Source organism: Stenella coeruleoalba (assembly GCF_951394435.1).
Source record: "Stenella coeruleoalba genome assembly, chromosome: 7".
Taxonomy (NCBI): domain Eukaryota; kingdom Metazoa; phylum Chordata; class Mammalia; order Artiodactyla; family Delphinidae; genus Stenella; species Stenella coeruleoalba.
In genome coordinates, this window is record NC_137153.1 from 14,802,655 (window position 1) to 14,821,306 (window position 18,652).

Below are 18,652 nucleotides of genomic sequence, written 5' to 3' on the forward strand. Positions count from 1 at the left end.
GGAGTATAATTGCTTTACAATGGTGTGTTAGTTTCTGCTGTATAACAAAGTGAATCAGCTATACATATACATACATCCCCATATCTCCTCCCTCTTGCATCTCCCTCCCACCCCTCTAGGTGGATACAAAGCACCGAGCTGATCTCCCTGTGCTATGCGGCTGCTTCCCACTAGCTATCTATTTTACATTTGGTAGTGTATATAATAAGTCCATGCTACTCTCTCACTTCGTCCCAGCTTACCCTTCCCGCTCCCCGTGACCTCAAGTCCATTCTCTATGTCTCTGTCTTTATTCTTGTCCTGTCCCTAAGTTCTTCAGAACAATTTTTTTTTTAGATTCCATATATATGTTAGCATACAGTATTTGTTTTTCTCTTTCTGACTTACTTCACTCTGTATGACAGTCTCTAGGTCCATCCACCTCGCTACAAATAACTCAATTTCATTTCCTTTTATGGCTGAGTAATATTCCATTGTATATATGTGCCACATCTTCTTTATCCATTCATTTGTTGTTGGACACTTAGGTTGCTTCCATGTCCTGGCTATTGTAAATAGAGCTGCAATGAACACTGTGGTACATGACTCTTGTTGAATTATGGTTTTCTCAGGGTATATGCCCAGTAGTGGGATTGCTGGGTCGTATGGTAGTTCTATTTTCAGTTTTTTAAGGAACCATACTGTTCTCCATAGTGGCTGTATCAATTTAAATTCCCACCAACAGTCCCAAGAGGGTTCCCTTTTCTCCACACCCTCTCCAGCATTTATTGTTTGTAGACTTTTTGATGATGGCCATTCTGACCGGTGTGAGGTGATACCTCATTGTAGTTTTGATTTGCATTTCTCTAATGATTAGTGATGTTGAGCATCCTTTCATGTGTTTGTTGGCAGTCTGTATATCTTCTTTGGAGAAATGTCTGTTTAGGTCTTCTGCCCATTTTTGGATTGGGTTGTTTGTTTTTTGATATTGAGCTGCATGAGCTGCTTGTATATTTTGGAGATTAATTCTTTGTCAGTTTCTTCATTTGCAAATATTTTCTCCCATTCTGAGTGTTGTCATTTCATCTTGTTGATGGTTTCCTTTGCTGTGCAAAAGCTTTTAAGTTTCATTAGGTCCCATTTGTTTATTTTTGTTTTTATTTCCACTTCTCTAGGAGGTGGGTCAAAAAGGATCTTGCTGTGATTTATGTCATAGAGTGTGCTGCCTATGTTTTCCTCTAAGAGTTTTATAATGTCTGGCCTTACATTTAGGTCCTAGATATATTTTAGTTTATAACATAGCTAAGAACTTAGGCATTCTCTCTTTCTTCATGCTATGAGGCACTGTTCAAAGTACACCCATTTTATTGTCAACCTGGCTCAGGTTCTACTACCTACAGTTTAAGTTTATTCCTGAGAGACTGATCTAATTTCGGTGAAAGATAAAGTCAAATTTCTAGACCTGTAGAACTAAGGATAAAACCTCAAAAGGCTGTACATTTGCCGAACTAAAAAGCATCTAGCGGCCTGTCAACCTTCCCTGGGAATACTCCTGTGCTTCAGGAGACGTAATAGAGTTAGTGTAGAGAACGAGATACCAAGAATATAATGATGAATGATCTGTTCCAAGTTATTTGACACGGATACTTAATCAATGTCTACATGTAGTTACTTGAATACAATATTGTTATCAGGTTTGTTGTCCTACTCTTACTTTCCAAACTAACGTTTTCCTTAAACATGTTAGACTACAATCAAAATACAGAACATGAATAAAGCTCTTGGTTGTCAAGACTCAACTCTGTTTTATTTTATCTTTTTGTAATTAATACTCTCAGACCAAAGGAAAGAGAACAAATAATTACAGATCCATAGACTTCCAATAAAAAAGAAGATTACAGGTAAAATAAACATCAGGTAGCTGTCAGTGAACAACAGGATATTTCAATCATTCAAGCCAGGTGTCTATTCATTTAAGAACACATATTCATTTACACATAGAAAGACTGCAGATAATCTACACTAGCGTATCTCAGAATGTGTTCCCTGGAATGTTACTTTATACTCCCCCCACCCCACCCACCTGCCAAAAAGACACTATGTCAAATAAACCTGCATAATACGGCGTACAATACCCTCCTCTTAGATATTCACAATGTGCATCAGTATATTAGAGGCTTTGACAGGTTATTCTGTAAATGAGCCAACTAATCACAACCTATCATGGTGAAATTTATTAGACTTGGGAAATCCTTTGACTATGTCCATTATCCTGTGGAATAATTATTACAAAGAATACATTTGGGAAATGTGTAAATTCTGATGATATCAGGGTTTTGTATCTCCAGGAACAAAAGTTATTTTTCATCATTGTTTCTATGCTATGAAGTAATGGCAATGAACATTTTGCTGCAGTATACTGGAGCAAAAAGTTAAGATTTAATATATGAGATATTGTAAAATCTGAGTATAAACACCTGAGTTCTTTTCTATAATGGAAAACTCCTCCAAATTTCCTGTTTATATTTTAGCTGGTCCAACAACAAAAAGAAGATGATATCTCAAAAATAGTTTGTGCATACATTTCCATCTAAAACACATGCTTAGGTCAAATTTAAAATGTTTCTTCTAATAGATTCTATTCCAGATCAATCTAATAGAATGCATACGATTGTATGCATGTGGGTCTTTCTATATGAACACAGGAAAAATGTGCTTACACAGTTTAAAAAAAGACTTCTTTTACCTGACCCCAATGAGGATATAATTTTAAAAATTTAAAAACATATTTATAGAAATATGAATAAAAATAAACCTATAATATAAAGTTAAACCACATTCACTACCAATTTCAGAAACTCCAGTTTTAAAAATAACTATGTCAAGAAAAAGTTTAATACTAAATGGAGCACAGGGAATATAGCTTACTGATTGATAAGTAAAATTACTTTATTGTAATACTGCTGTGGAATAAAATCACACACGTAACTTGTACATGCAGGGGAAATACAGCCTAATGTAAACAGATGGTTTTTAGCACATTCCTTTACTAGAATGTGGTCACCTGCCACAAAGTACACAAGCTCATGCATAAGATCAAGACTTTACATACAGCTGAGATCACAACGTCATGCATATAACAGCAGCGTGCTAGACAATCGTACCACAAACTGTGCGGAAGTTCTCCCCCACCCCATAAGCCACTGCCAGCAGCTGCTGTGGAGTTTGGTTACCCATATCCGTGACATGAACGATGTCCTTTGGAGAATCTCGTTCCCTGTGGCTGTAAGTATTCTTATTTTTATAATATTTTAATGATGCTTGCTATCAAAATGTTAAGTACAGAACTAGAAATTATGGAAAAGTAGACTTGTTACAATACTGAACAATTATATACATCTTATCTCAGGTACTTAAAATAAACACCACTTACATTTAAACATATCATCAAAAATAATTTACTTCTCAGGCTTAAATGAACCCAAATAACACATCTGATGACAGCGTTCCAGTGAAGGGGGAAAAAAAAATCAACCTCCATAAAGTATTTCCTGACTGCTAGCACTAAAAAATCATGGCAAGAGTCATTCTAAGACCTGGCTAAAGTATGACTCATTGTAGGTAAGTTCTATATAAAAACACCTATTAGAATAATCTTTCAATTATATTTTGGTTGGATAAACAACCAAATTGATATTGATTATTTATTAGTCAATGAAAGCAAGTGTGGAATAGTTATCAAAATACTTCTCATTTCCCTGCACCTACAAGTGTACTTCAATGTCCTTCCATGCCTATTTATGTCCTAAGTATATTCTGGTAAAGAGAGAATTCTATTTTGTTATTAGGCGACAGCTGCTTGCTGAGTTACTGATGTTCATAAAAGCGTAGAAGCAGAATTCTGGAACCAAAAGTCACTTTGAATGGTTCAGTTCCATGCCGCCTGGCAGCAGTATGTGCCCCTTTCAAAACAGTAAATTCAATACTTCTGGAATGCTCCAGGATATCCTTGAATCAGGCCAGGGAGTAAAGGAAAAAATACAGCCAACTCTCAATAACAATGGTAGGTAGGATGGATAAGTAAAAATCTGAAGATCTAAAAATCTTATTTTAATTAGTAAATTGAATCCCCTCTTTAAATATTTGACTGAAATTTTTAAATATTTTTTTGCCAGATAAAAAGAGGACTTTAATTTTGCCTCTTTTCTCTGCCCCCACCCCCACCCAAACACTCTAGAGGAGGTGAAGAACTCTATAGTCTGATATATGTAGTTGCAAAGATGGAAACATATTTTGACATCTAGCTTTTCCAATTTAGATATTTAAAACTACCCATATCATATTCTAGTATATAAGGGCCTATCTACAGTTTCATCTTTGCATAATAAGGATGCTTTATAACTTGTTTAAAAATTAGTACTCCTTTAGCGAGGAATGACTACTTACCATAATCAACATGAGCAGTCACATCCAACTTGTCTGACTTTGACAATCTACAACTCAGTACTTACCAAGTTACACTTTCCTTAGAATGTAACATTTGCAAGTGATATGAATTGAAGATGACAGTTTTACTCAACATTGGTGTTAATTCATGACTGGAGCCAGTATGCCTTGATAAACTGGGCATAAGACAGGGCCTGTAATAGCTGCCTTTCCTGATTCCTGCGTATCTGGAGTAAAACGCTGTACTACTCTGCCCCAGTTCTTCTCCAGTAATCATCATTCAATTAACTCAAGATACTGATGTGAAATATTTATTATAATGCTAGTCATATAACTGTTTCAATTAGCAACATCCATATTATATTGGTTTCAAATGTGTAATTTGAACTTTAACTTCTTATAAATCATTCTACTTTCATTAAAAGTATCAGTCTTCTATTCACTGAAAGTAAAAACTGGTGAAAGAGAACAAATATAACATATTTGTTGCTTATAACATATTTGCTTTATAACATATATACTTTGTTGTATTTGGGCTAAGACTTAACTGATGATGTACATGTATTAGTAAACCTTTGTAGCAGTGTTATATTTTTATTCATGTACAAGAAAAATTTAACAGAGAAATATATAATAAGCAAAAGTCAATTTAATTTCAAAATGTCATTTGTATTATTATGTGCATATTTATAAGATCAGTAGTTCTTTAATATGAATTAATATTAATTAAAGAATATTAATATTAAGGTAACTAGGGAGTCCTTAATACCTCTACAACAAATGAAGAACGTTGGTTTTTGAAAAGTAAGTAAATTAACATAACTGCCAGACAAATTTTTCCACAGAAAATGATCCACCCATAAGTATTAGTTCTGAGTGTTACATAATTTCTATTAGATTTCTAAGAGTAAGTCTAGTAGATACTTAAACATTTCTGAAACTCCGAATCTTTCCAGAATATATTAAAATAAGAACAGGGGTAAGGGGGAATCAGAGAAAGAATTGTCTTCACATTTTGATCACTCATATGTTATGTTAAGAAATAATTAAATAATTAATTAACTTCAAACAGTTCTTTTTGCTTCTCCCACTCTCCCTGCTCTCTATTCGTGTTTGCTTATTGTCTTAAGAAAAAAGAATTAAAGAATTAATGCAAAATTATTCAGTTTTATAACAGAATCTATAAGTTGTTTCTATGCCATCATGTATTAGATTGTTAAAGGCATTATTTAAAGACATTCTTATGTGTCACAAACTAGAAAAATGTCCTTTGTGATTATCTCTGATAAAAATAGCATTGTCAGTAAATGGAAATGATGAAACAAAGAAAATGCTGCAGATAAAGTTTGATGAACATATTTTGTGTTCTCGACTTATAATGTAGTAGTATCTCAACCAAGTCCAGTGGCGGGCTGCATATATGTCATGGAAGCTGCCATACAAAGTGAGCAGGTAGCAAGATTAGAACATGACATGGTAAGGTAAAAAGAAATGACTAAGTCACATAGCAATAACTTCAAATACCAGGCTTTGCAATGATTGAAAAGTCATGTTCAGTGACTTGTAATTTACTTGCAAGTTTATTATGTTGGAAAGCTGCAGCAAGACAACAATAAAGTTCGCAACTGTTACAAATATTCAAATTCTTCACTTACCTCATCTGGGTTAGCATTAAAGGTGAGGCTGCCTTCATCCAGCTGCATGTACAATTTTCTAAAAGAAAATCCTAGAGGTGGGTTCTTATTGTATATGGAACAGTGACCCCAAGTGGATTTACACAACCTGTAAGTAAGATAAAAGCAGACGAGAAAACATGACTATATTGAATTTTTCTAAGTTAAATATGTATATATATGATAAAATAGTGATATGAAATAACATAAAATAGGATTTTACAGCTCTAAAGTATAAAATGTTTACTTTTATACTTGTTTTATTTGTTTACCAGAGTAAGATAGACAAATGTCTTCAATTTAGCAATTTTGACAGCACTTAATAAATGTGAGTTACAAAGATTAGTAATATTTGTGAGTCCTACTGAAGTTAAACATAAATAATGATGATGATAATGATAGCCAACATTTACCAAGTGCTTACTCGATGCCAGGCACTATTTAAAGCATTTTAATAGTATTAGCTTGCTCAGTCTTTACAACAATCCCATGATTTGGTGCTACAGATAAAGAAACAGACACCATAAAAAAGTTGCCCAGGGAAACACAGCTTGATCTGAATCCAAGGAGCTTACTCCTGAGTTTGCAAACAGGCTCCGGACGCGCAGGCTCAGCGGCCATGGCTCACGGGCCCAGCCGCTCCGAAGCATGTAGGATCTTCCCGGACCGGGGCACGAACCCGCGTCCCCTGCATCGGCAGGTGAACTCTCAACCACTGCACCACCGGGGAAGCCCCTGAGTTTGCAATCTTAACCAAGAGTTTAAACAGAATTAAGCAAGAGTGTGCTCTATTGCGAAATATAACCGAATTGGTAGAAGGAGGAAGGTTGCTGGGCAGAGGGAGAAATTATAATGCTATAACTTCAATACTTAAATTGCAACATTAAGTTTAGCAGTTTTTAAGATACTGCTTCAAAACGCTGGTTCTTTACTATCACAGCTATATATGATTGTTTACAAAATCTGTAATACTTCAAATGCTAATGGTTCATACCTCAAAACACACTGTTTCTACACATTGGTATACCTGTTTCCAACTCTGTTTGAGGCATTAGCTACTGGTTGTTATTTGAAAGCTAACGTTTCATCTTATTACAATGCCTGGAAATTCTGGATGTATTCATCCAGAAAGTGAACCATAGTTTCACTTTCTGATATTCATCATGGATTTTTGGCACAAACTTCCTTCTTTTCTCACACACATAGCTTACAAGAAAACAAAAAAGTTACCGTCTCAGCCTGTAACATCAAAATTTCTGAGGATAGTGGGTAAAATATCTAATTTTGTATGGGAATATCTTCTTAATAGTTAATTTATATCCTTGCATTATTTTTACCGACCAAATGAAATCACTGATTTCGTAACAATGAGTTTAGTAACTTGTTTAGAAAATTATCAATATTTTAGCAGTCTCTTTAATCTAGTCCCATAGCTTTCGATTTTATTACTAAGCTACATGAAAGCAACAGAACCTCTCAACATCCAAATTAAAAAAACAAAAAACAAAAAACTAAGCTAGCCTTTAATTTATCACTAAGAAAAAAAAAATCCAAGCATCAGATATATAGGCATAATTATGTGGTAAACACTAAAGGAAGCATTTCTTTTAAAAATGAACAATCCAAATTTAAATCCCAAATGAAAACCACATTCTGATTGAGTTCATATAAGCATAGAAATAAACTCTTCTACAAAGTTCAAATATAGGATCATAAATTAAGTTTGATGGGAATACTAAAGTGTAGAAAAGAGGTTATAAATAAAAGTGAGCCAGTTTTAAAGTACTTTTTTTTTTAAGAAGATGTTGGGGGTAGGAGTTTATTAATTAATTAATTTATTTTTGTTGTGTTGGGTCTTCGTTTCTGTGCGAGGGCTTTCTCTAGTTGTGGTGAGTGGGGGTCACTCGTCATCGCGGTGTGCAGGCCTCTCACTATCGTGGCCTCTCTTGCTGCGGAGCACAGGCTCCAGATGCGCAGGCTCAGTAGTTGTGGCTCACGGGCCTAGTTGCTCCGCGGCATGTGGGATCCTCCCAGACCAGGGCTCGAACCCGTGTCCCCTGCATTAGCAGGCAGGTTCTCAACCACTGCGCCACCAGGGAAGCCCTAAAGTACTTTTCTTTCCTCTTACACTGAACAATTAAAAATTAATAACTATACTTTAAATATTACTAATAGAATTTCCTCTCACTTCCACAGTAACTTCATTATGACAAGACAAGGGAAGAATAACAAGATGATATTGATGATTTTTAGCTATCTGAAGGTTGAGAAATGAACTACATAATTAATACTATAATTCCGTAGCATCGGGAAGCCTGAGTTAAAAATGTCATTGTTGGTAATACATTTTTACTAAAGTTTGGCTATTTAGATAATTGATTCTCTCCATAGATTTCATTGAAAAATGGTTTTAAAGTCTCAAAAAACTTGTTTTTAGACACGTTTTACTCCGTTCAGAAGTTTCATTTTAAAATAATGAGACTTAAGTAAACTTTGGTAAAGAATGCTAGAAAACCCAAGATTCAATGATTCTTTCATTTTCATGACTCATGTATACAATCTGTTAAGGAGTAACTTAGGTTCCATAGATTCTATTGCACCAAAAGTTCTTAGATTTATAGCTTAAATTTAACCTGGTAAAAGAGCTGCTGAAATTTCTACAGTCTACTTTCACTTCAGCAAGTAGATTATCTCTTTGCTTTCCAATATTTGCCTAATTCATTGAACAAATAGTGGTTAGAAAATATAAAAAGTAGATGAAATATTCACCACTTAAAGTTTATGCTAACAAGCAGCACCAACCCCCCCAAAACAAACAAACAAACACAAAAAACAAAAACCCCACAACCTGTAGGCAAGATTCTACTTAGAGCTATCTGGATCCAACATGGTGGGCTGAACTTACCCTTGCCAGAGAAGTTCATCATTGGCCAGGTCCTGCCAAACACAGGAAGCTAAGCAGAGGTCAGTTGCATTCAGGTAGGACAAGATGGTAAAGCTTAGCTCGGGAGGCAACATTTCCAAATTAATGAATCCTTCCTGTTCTTTCGATTTCCTTGTCTTCAAAAGATGATATATATCAATGCCCCCTTGGACTTGTTTGCGATGACTGGTGTTAGAAATGCTGCTGGCAGCCATCCTCCTGCCCTGCTCTCTGCTGAGGTAGCCTTGCTCACTGTAGCCTTCCTGCTGTAGCTGCTGGTTTCTGGCGACTCTCCACAGCCCCTGACCCATCTGCAAGCCTGGGAGAAAGCCAGAATGGAGTAAGAAGGCGACATTACAAAAGTAATCCACCTTTCCCTGCGGTACAACAAGTCTACATGAAGCATTCATTTATCAGAATGAACATTACTCATTAAAGCGTATTAAATGGAGTAGGAAATTACAAATAGTTGGAACATAGTAAGTATGAAACTTGGATGGAGAACTATTTAGTTTGATTATCACCTTTATCTCAGTTTGCTAACCACTTTTAAAGTCCATAGGTGACATAATCATTTTTCACAAGTTAAGATTTAAAAGTTACTGACGTCTTAAAGACTCTTACAAATTATAATTATGTGGACTTATGGGCCAGTAATAAATACAACTCTGATCAGAGCACAGGACTTCACTTAAAAGACCTGTACACCCTGCTTTTTATCACAACCCAGGCTAAGCTAAGCTAGGCCCTTTTAACCAAATTCCCAGATGCATAACAGCTGTGAAACAGGCTTTTCGTTTAATTCTTGCCAGTCTGCTCTTAAGTTGTGGGCTGTAATAAAATGTAACATAGGCCCTGAAGTCTAATTCCGAAACCTTATAAATTAGACACGTAGGACTCCATGATAAAGAGCTCAGTAATGACTATTTGGTTCTGTTGCTGCTTTAAATACAAATCATAATTTAGACTAATTTTCCAGTTCTTCTCCAGGAGCCCTATGGACTCCTCAGAGGTACCTGGGAAAAGGCAGGAGAAGGGATGGGAGTGCTCTAGCCTCTTCTCTCTCCACTTGACCTCCAACCAAAGTAGCTCTACATTTATCTCTTACAAATATCAGACTTCCTCATATACAAATATTTAGAAGACTATTGGCCTAGACTTTCTATTTCACTTGGTTTTGCAAATAAGTGACTTTTCCTGGGCAAATAAATTCACTGAGAAAAATGAAATCAGGAAGAGCTTTTAACTAACACAAATAATTATTTTCATGATCTCTTTTACAAACAAAATATTCTTGTTTTAAAAGCCCAAGTTGACTACTGGGACGTGCGTGTTTTAAAAATTTGGAGGAAGAAATGGATTTTTGTTCAAAATCATTCAAATAAATTTCATAGCGTGACCTAAACTTAAAATATGGTTTTGTTTTAACTGGCTGCTTACAATAAGGAGTAATAATCAAAAAATAAAAAAGCAACCCCTCCCCAAGCCCACTGGTGACCAGAAATTCTGAAAATTATTAGGAATAATTTGAAAATTGAGTCGAATTTCAAAGAATGTCACCGAGTATTTTTTCAGTATTTAAAAAGGCATGTATATTTATTGAATTATTGTCTGTTAGTTGGATAATGGCCACTGTAACAGGCTACTTGTTGATTAAAACAGAAAAAATAGTCCAGGATAATTTTTCACTCTTTGTCCTTACTGTGAACTGCTTGGAAATCCACAAGCTTAAGCTATAAAGAGATGAGGGAGGGAGAATACAGAGAGAAGGAACATATTAATAATTTTTAAATGTGGGGAAATTTGTTTTTGCAAAGAAACCACAAAAGGTAGTAACTTTTCCTCCCTACGACACATACTACCATAATGGTAGCAGTTCCTGAAGTAGTGGTTAAGCTATTAATAATTAAATTCTTATTTTCTATTAGAATGATTGAAATCCCAAACTGACAACACCAAATGCTGGCAAGGATGTGTGAATTCAAAATGGTACAGTCACTTTGGAAGACAGTTTGACAGTTTCTTACAAAAATAAACATACTTTTACCATATGGTCCAGCATTTATGCTCCTTGGTATCTACCCAAATAAGTTGGGAACTCATGTCCACACAAAAGCCTGCACACAAACCTGCAGCTTTAGTCATAATTACCAAAACTTATAAGCAATCAAGTTGCCCTTCAGCAGGTGAATGGATAATTTACTGTGGTACATCCAGACAATGGAATGTTTAGTGCTAGAAAGAAGTGAGCTACCAAGCCATGAAAAAATATGCAAGAAACTTAAGTGCATATTACTAAGTGAAAGCAGCTGACCTGAAAATGCTATGTAATATGTGATTCCGATTATAAGACATTCTAGAAAAGGCAAAACTACAGACAGTAAATTAACACAGAAAAAAATACAGAATATCAACAAAAATTTGTAAGGAGCTATAAGTTTCCTTAATGTTTAAATATGCTATGTCATGTTACAACATAAGTACAACTTAATTTTGACACAAAAGACTCATAAACATTTAAAAAATTTTATCATAGCCATTTCTCTGTTTATCTTAGCAAGAAAATATCTAGAAATTGAATTGATTGCTAAGCTCACCCAGTATATCTGTCGTCATTTTAGATAATTATATTTATTCTTCTCTTTTGCATTTGTAGCACTAAAGGTAAATAATCAAACGTGGTGACTGTGATGTCTGAAGTCTCAAGATTTAAGGCATTTAGTATCAATTTTGTATGTACTTTCCCTACAACATCTTTCTAGGGACATATGGTTAGGCAGCTGTTATTACTCTCAGGGATGTTGCTAGGGGACACAGAATCAGGGTGATTTCCCTAGGCTCTGGACTTTAATGGGGATCACTTAAATAGAGCACTGGATAAAGTGATTCGGAAAGCATCCAGCAGGTAGAAAAGAGGTTAAGCCAACAGCTGGTTCTTAGGATTAAAACAAGTTGATGGGGAGGGTGGAGGTTTGAGGCTCATCTACACGTGATTCAGACACAGAAAACTGCATTTTCTATTCTTCTACTGCTAAATAAATATTCTTCTATTGCAAATTACCCTTGCAGGATGTCTTTTTCCCTTTAAAGCAGTTCTTGATACGAAGCATGAACACAGTATGATATATCACTTGAGAAGTATTACTATCATATATTTATCCTTCGGAGAAAGGAAAGGGTGTCGACAGTGTTCCACGCCACTCCCAGTCTTCCTTAGGGTAATAGTGGTGTGGAAGGTGGACAGAACTGTCAGAAAAGTGATAAAACTCTCAAAAAGACAGGAGATCCACTACAGAAGCTGTGAAGCAAGTCACAGAGGGAGCATAGTGCTGTGGACTTTGAAGTTGAACAGACTCGAGTTCAAATCCTGACTTCACTGACGAGCACTTACAGGACCTTGGAGAATCTACTCGACTAGTCTAAGCTTTGGTTTCCTCATATTTAAGGTGATAATTTGCATATAATATAGTGGTAATACATATAGTTCAGAGGGCTGTTGTATTAAACATTACATATAAAGTGCACTTCACAGCTAATAATAAAATGTTAGCTCATTTGTTTTGACAAAACCATATTTTCACAGAGTGAAAATGATGAGCATTTCAGTAAAACTTATTGAATGATACTTCAATTATCACATAAAAAAAAGAAATCCATGAGTGAGTCTACACTGATTATCACTAAATATTACATGAAGAAAGGAAAGCTCTTCCTTATAGTAAAATTCTGAATAATGAGTTAGAAAAATCATCATTTAACTACCATCATAGAAAAACTAATTCTTAAGGCAAGAATTATCAGTGGGTGCTGAATCTGGAATTTGATAAAGAATGGAAGATTTACAGAGTCTCAAATATATTACTCATTAATTACAAAAAGAAATTAAGAAATCAGACAATATTTAACCAAGTGTTCAAACTTAACATTTACCAATAAGAGACAAACGGACATATATGCCTCTCTGGACATGATACCCTGAGAAGGATAGGACATATATGCCTCTCTGGACGTTATACCCTGAGAAGGATAGGACATATATGCCTCTCTGGACGTGATACCCTGAGAAGGATATAACAATTATACAGTACTCTGGCCAAAAATATATAACCTTTATCTAATCATGAGGAATATCAGAGAAACCCAAGAGTCTATAAATAATCTTTTTTTTCCTTCAAAATTGCCAATGCTGTGAAGATAAAGAAAGGAATCATCCCAGATTAAAGGACACTGAAAAACATGACATCTAAATGCAGTGTGTGGACTGGATCTTAGCATGAAAAAAAAGTGCTAGAAAGGACATTATTGGGATAACTGAAAAACTAGACATACGGGCTGTAGACTGGATAAAAATACTTATATGAATGTCAACTTTTCTGAATTTGATAACTGTACAGCGGTTTTGTCAGAGTATATTCTTGTTCTTTAAGAAAAAAACTGAATTATTGAGGCATAATGTATAAGACAGTCTCAAATGGTTCAGAAAAACAGAAACATCTGTCTCTATACAGAGAGAATGTTAACGCAATGTTGCAAAATGTTTAAAATTGGTGAATCTGGGTAAAAGGTACACACCAGTTATTTTTATTAATCATACAACCTTTCTGTAAACAGAAATCTCCTGATTGAGGAATCCAAGCATGTGAAACTTGAAAATAACTGAGTTTGATGTGCACTAAGTATAAGAATTACTGCCCTAAGAGCTTAGCATCATACAGACTGAAAACCATCACGGAGATAAATGCTCAGCATCACAGTTTAAGAGTAGTAGGAGACCCCTGTCAAGGCAAACATCAAAATAGTAAGAATTATTCTTGTCAGTTGTGATAGAAAATTTTCTTTTAAAGGCTGGAGAAGTATTTTTAAAGAAAGTAGGGGAAAAAAATACCCCTTTAACTTTGCATGTGCAGATTTAAGGCTTGGAATTCCTGGCTGTGTTCCCTCCTTCCATACATAATATTATGTGCACAATATTTTTAATATAATATTTAATAATATAAATATTAAACCATAATATTGTTTTTGTACTATAAACCACAATTTATTTAGTACTTACTCTATGCCAAGCATTGTGGAAGTTTTAATACATTATCTCATTTTTGTCCTCAAAACAACCTTCATAGGTAGATATTATTCTAATTTTATAGCTGAAGAAATAGTGACTCAGAGAGGTTAAGCAACTTTGCCCAAGATCTCAGAGCTGGCAAATGGAAAACTTAGGATTCCATCTCAGGTCCATCTGAGTCCAAAGGTTAGTCTTAACCACCAAACCTTATGCCCAGAACTGGCAAAGACGATCCACCATCTGCTTCTTCATCACCAGCTCTCATCTCTTCTCCCTCTGTCACTGCTTATTACCTCCATGCTGCTCCCAGCTGCAGCCTCTCTTTAGGCTACTGTTCTTGTGGAAAGCACATACACTTTGACGTGAAAAAAGATCTGGTTCAGACTCCCACACAGAATCTGTTTAGCTTATAGTCTGTGGTACTCATTTTCCTCACCAGATAAACAGTGAATAAGTCTTATTCCATGGAACTTATAGGGGTTAAGAGAACCTAAGCCACAGGGAATTTATCATAACAGGTAGTTTTGTAGTCACCACTCAGTCCGCTTTAAATGATAACTCTTATTTATTTTGGTTCTCCCATTTCAGAGTACACCTGGTTATTCTGGACCTAATGATCTGAGTAGTTATAATCCTGGTTCCAAATTCCATTAATTGAGGATCTGTGAATTCGGAGATGCCATTTACCTTCGCTAGGAGAAAAAAATAACAACTAGTAAATATATAAAGTTAGAAGAAACTAACTTTGCTTAGGCTGACACTCTTAGCTTGGCAAATAAGGTCAAGTATTTAGTTATCAGTCAGTGATAACAGAGATACCTTTTGGCAGTTAAGTACTACCATCATCTTTAATCACTATAGACATGTTTCTAGAAATGAAAACTTTAAGACTTCATGGGACGATTCAACATATCAAGAGTCCTTATGGCGGTATCACAAAATAAATCGATTAATAAGAAAGTTCTACTCTAGATCTTTATGACATCTTCACATCCCAGGAACTTGAATTATAAAGAGCTTTATGGATAGAGTGTCAATTTCTTGGATCTTTGAAATCAATGTTACAACTGTTGAGATCTATATTTTTAAAGCATATTTCTTGATTATAAAATACGAATTAGGGGCTTCCCTGGTGGCGCAGTGGTTAAGAATCTGCCTGCCAATGCAGGGGAGAGGGGTTCGAGCCCTGGTCCGGGAAGATCCCACATGCTGCGAAGCAACGAAGCCTGTGCCCCACAACTACTGAGACTGCGCTCTAGAGCCCGCGAGCCACAAGTACTGAGCCTGCGTGCCACAACTACTGAAGCCCACACGCCTAGAGCCCATGCTCCACAACAAGAGAAGCCACCACAACGAGAAGCCCATGCACCACAACGAAGAGTAGCCCCCGCTGGCCGCAACTAGAGAAAGCCCACGCACAGCAACAAAGACCCAATGCAGCCAAAGATAAATAATAAATTAATTAATTAATTTAAAGAAATAAATAAAATAAAATATGAATTACTCAAACATATGTTCCTTAAGATGACAATAATTTTGGAACTTACCTATCATACTGTGCTTTATTATTGTTTATTAAAAGAAATAAAAATTTAAAAATATATACAGGTAGTCCTTGCCTTGTACAGTACCAAGCTAACTACTGGCTGACAGTTCCATGGGACTGTGCACAGCAAGGTCACAGTTCTAACACTCATGCATTTCAGTTTACATGGTACTGTGCAGAGTAAGAACTGCCTGTAAGTACTAAGATGGGGGACTAATTCAACACAATAGGCTACATGGAAAAATCCAATACCAAACACAGTGCCTTAGACCTACAAAGCACTCAGTAAATATTTGTTGACTGCAAGAATGGATGAATGGTAAACAATAAGAAAAACTGAATTAGATGAACCTCGACCTAAATATCACATCTTTCAAAAACTCATCAGAATGGATCATAGACTTAAATGTAAAGCATAAAAGAATAAAACTTTTAGAAAAATACAGAGAAGGAAATCTTAGGGATCTATGTCTGGGCAAAGAGAGTTCATCAAAAGTATGATCCATAAAAGCAAAGTTGATAAAGTCGACCTCATCAATATTAAAACTTTTGCTCTTTGATAGCCCATGTGAAGACAAAAACACAAGCTACAGACTGAGAGAAAATATTTCCAAACCACATATCTGACAAAGGACTAGTATCGAGAATACATAAACAATTTTCAAACTCAAAAGCAAAAAATTAAACAATTCAATTAAAAATGAACATAATATTTACAATAGCCAGGACATGGAAGCAAACTAAGTGTCCATCGACAGATGAATGGATAAAGATGTGGCACATATATACAATGAAATATTACCCAGCCATAAAAAGAAACGAAATTGAGTTATTTGTAGTGAGGTGGATGGACCTAGAGTCTGTCATACAGAGTAAAGTAAGTCAGAAAGAGAAAAACAAATACCCTATGCTAACACATAATATATGGAATCTAAAAAAAAACCTAGGGGCAGGGCAGGAATAAAGATGCAGACATAGAGAACGGACTTGAGGACACGGGGAAGGGTAAGGGTAAGCTGGGACGAAGTGAGAGAGTAGCATTGACATATATACACTACCAAACGTAAGGTAGATAGCTAGTGGGAAGCACCTGCATAGCACAGGGAGATCAGCTCTGTGCTTTTTGTCCACCTAGAGGGGTGGGATAGGGAGGGAGGGAGGGAGACGCAAGAGGGAAGAGATATGCGGATATATGTATATGTATAGTTGATTCACTTTGTTATACAGCAGAAACTAACATACCATTGTAAAGCAATTATACTCCAATGAAGATGTTAAAAAAGAAAAATTGAACATAAGACATGAACAGATATTTCGCCAAAGAGGACATACAAATGGTACACAATCACATGATAGACGTTCAGCATCATTACCCAGGAGGGAGGTGGGTGTAGTTATAAAAGGGCAGCACCAGGGATCCCGGTGGTGTTTGAACTGTTCAGTGTCTTGACTGTGGTGCTGGATATGTGAATCTGCACAGAATCTCATACACACAGATACACATTTGAGCAAAAATAAACTGGGGAATTCTGAATAAGATAGGCGCAATGTATTAATGTCAATATCCTGGTTGTGATAGTCTATAATAGTTATGCAATATGTCACTGCCTAGGGAAACTAGGCAAAGTGTACAAGAGATCTCTTGGTATATTTCTTGCAACTGCATGTGTATCTACAATTAACTGGAAAAAAAAAGGACAGAGTATTGTACACTTAAAATGGGTGAATTTTACGGTATGTAAATGATACCACAATATAGTTTTTCAAAGAACTAGAGATTCTAATAAACACTCTAAAGAAGGTGACCAAGGACACAGCAAGTCTAGTGTCTATGACAAATAGTAACTATTTTAGATTTAAGGATACCCAACTAATTATTAAAAACCTATGACCTATGAATCACCTCTGACTTTGTGGAATGTACTGTATAGATTAAAAGAAGACAGAATCAAGGAATACGAATACTTAAGGATACAGATCTATAATAATGTTTTGACTATTTACCTAGGAAGTATCAACAACTGAGTAACGGTATAAATGCAAAAGGATTGATGTGTGCCTGTTACTCGGTCTAATAAAAAAAAACCCAGCATAAATGCAAAATACATTAAAGAAAACTGGTTTAACTACTCATTAAAAATCAAAGTACATAAACTAATGTGATTTAATTTGGATTGCTTCAATTCCAATTTTATAATATTTCTGATTTGTGGGAATAATGATCCAATTTGGTAAAAATATTTTAAAAATCAATAAGTTGTTTAATCTCCTTACTACTTAGATATCCTTGTTTCTATGAAAATAACAGCGACAATAATAATAGTACTTTTTTTACACATTGACTGGATAATTTAGAAGTCTGTATTTTTTAATCTAAGTATTTAGGCCTTTTGCTTTTTAAAATTAATATCTAGCTTTATTATGCTGAGACTAGAGAATGTGGGCTCTATGATGTGTGCTTGAGAGACATGTGTAGGTTTTCTTGACACTGCTATTTTGGAGAGTGAATTTAAAGTTGGAGTTCCAGTTATGCCATACGCTGTATGACCTTAGATATTTCAAACGAGGTTTCTGATCTTCGGTTACCTACAAAATAGGGGAAATCACTCCTATCTATTTTACAGGATTGCTATACGCCTTAACTGAGATAACATATATAAAAGCATCTTTTAATTGGCAAAGCAGTATGTACGCCCTGACTCATTTCCTTTTTTCTAATGCGAAAATCTGAGAAACAGCTATATTTTTCTGACATATTTTGGATGTACTTTTCTCATTTTTTAAAAAAGAAATACAGTGGTAGTCTAAACAAATCTGTTGTAACATAGCACAAAGGCACTTCCACTTAGGACGCAGCATAGATTAGATTAATTACCAAGAACTCTACCAAGTTAATTATTAACGTTTATGAGAACAATACTTTTCTGTTATTGTAATGTCTTGTTCTCTTTTCAAAAGAGTAGAGTATTTCCACAAAAGAATAATAGAGATTACTTTATTAATACCTGTTGGTATATCTAATA

At 35.3% G+C, this 18,652-nt stretch overlaps 1 protein-coding gene across 1 annotated transcript in view; it reads right to left on the reverse strand.

The window, feature by feature from the left end:
• Nucleotides 1-18,652, reverse strand: part of FBXO8 (F-box protein 8) — a 38,981-nt gene that overhangs the window by 14,962 nt on the left and 5,367 nt on the right. The window contains exons 2-3 of the mRNA XM_079927356.1: nt 9,004-9,340; nt 6,081-6,207 (exon numbers count right to left, since the gene is read on the reverse strand). Of these exons, the coding sequence (XP_079783482.1) occupies nt 6,081-6,207; nt 9,004-9,332 (456 nt within the window). The 5' untranslated portion in view covers nt 9,333-9,340. The remainder of the gene's footprint in view (nt 1-6,080; nt 6,208-9,003; nt 9,341-18,652) is intronic.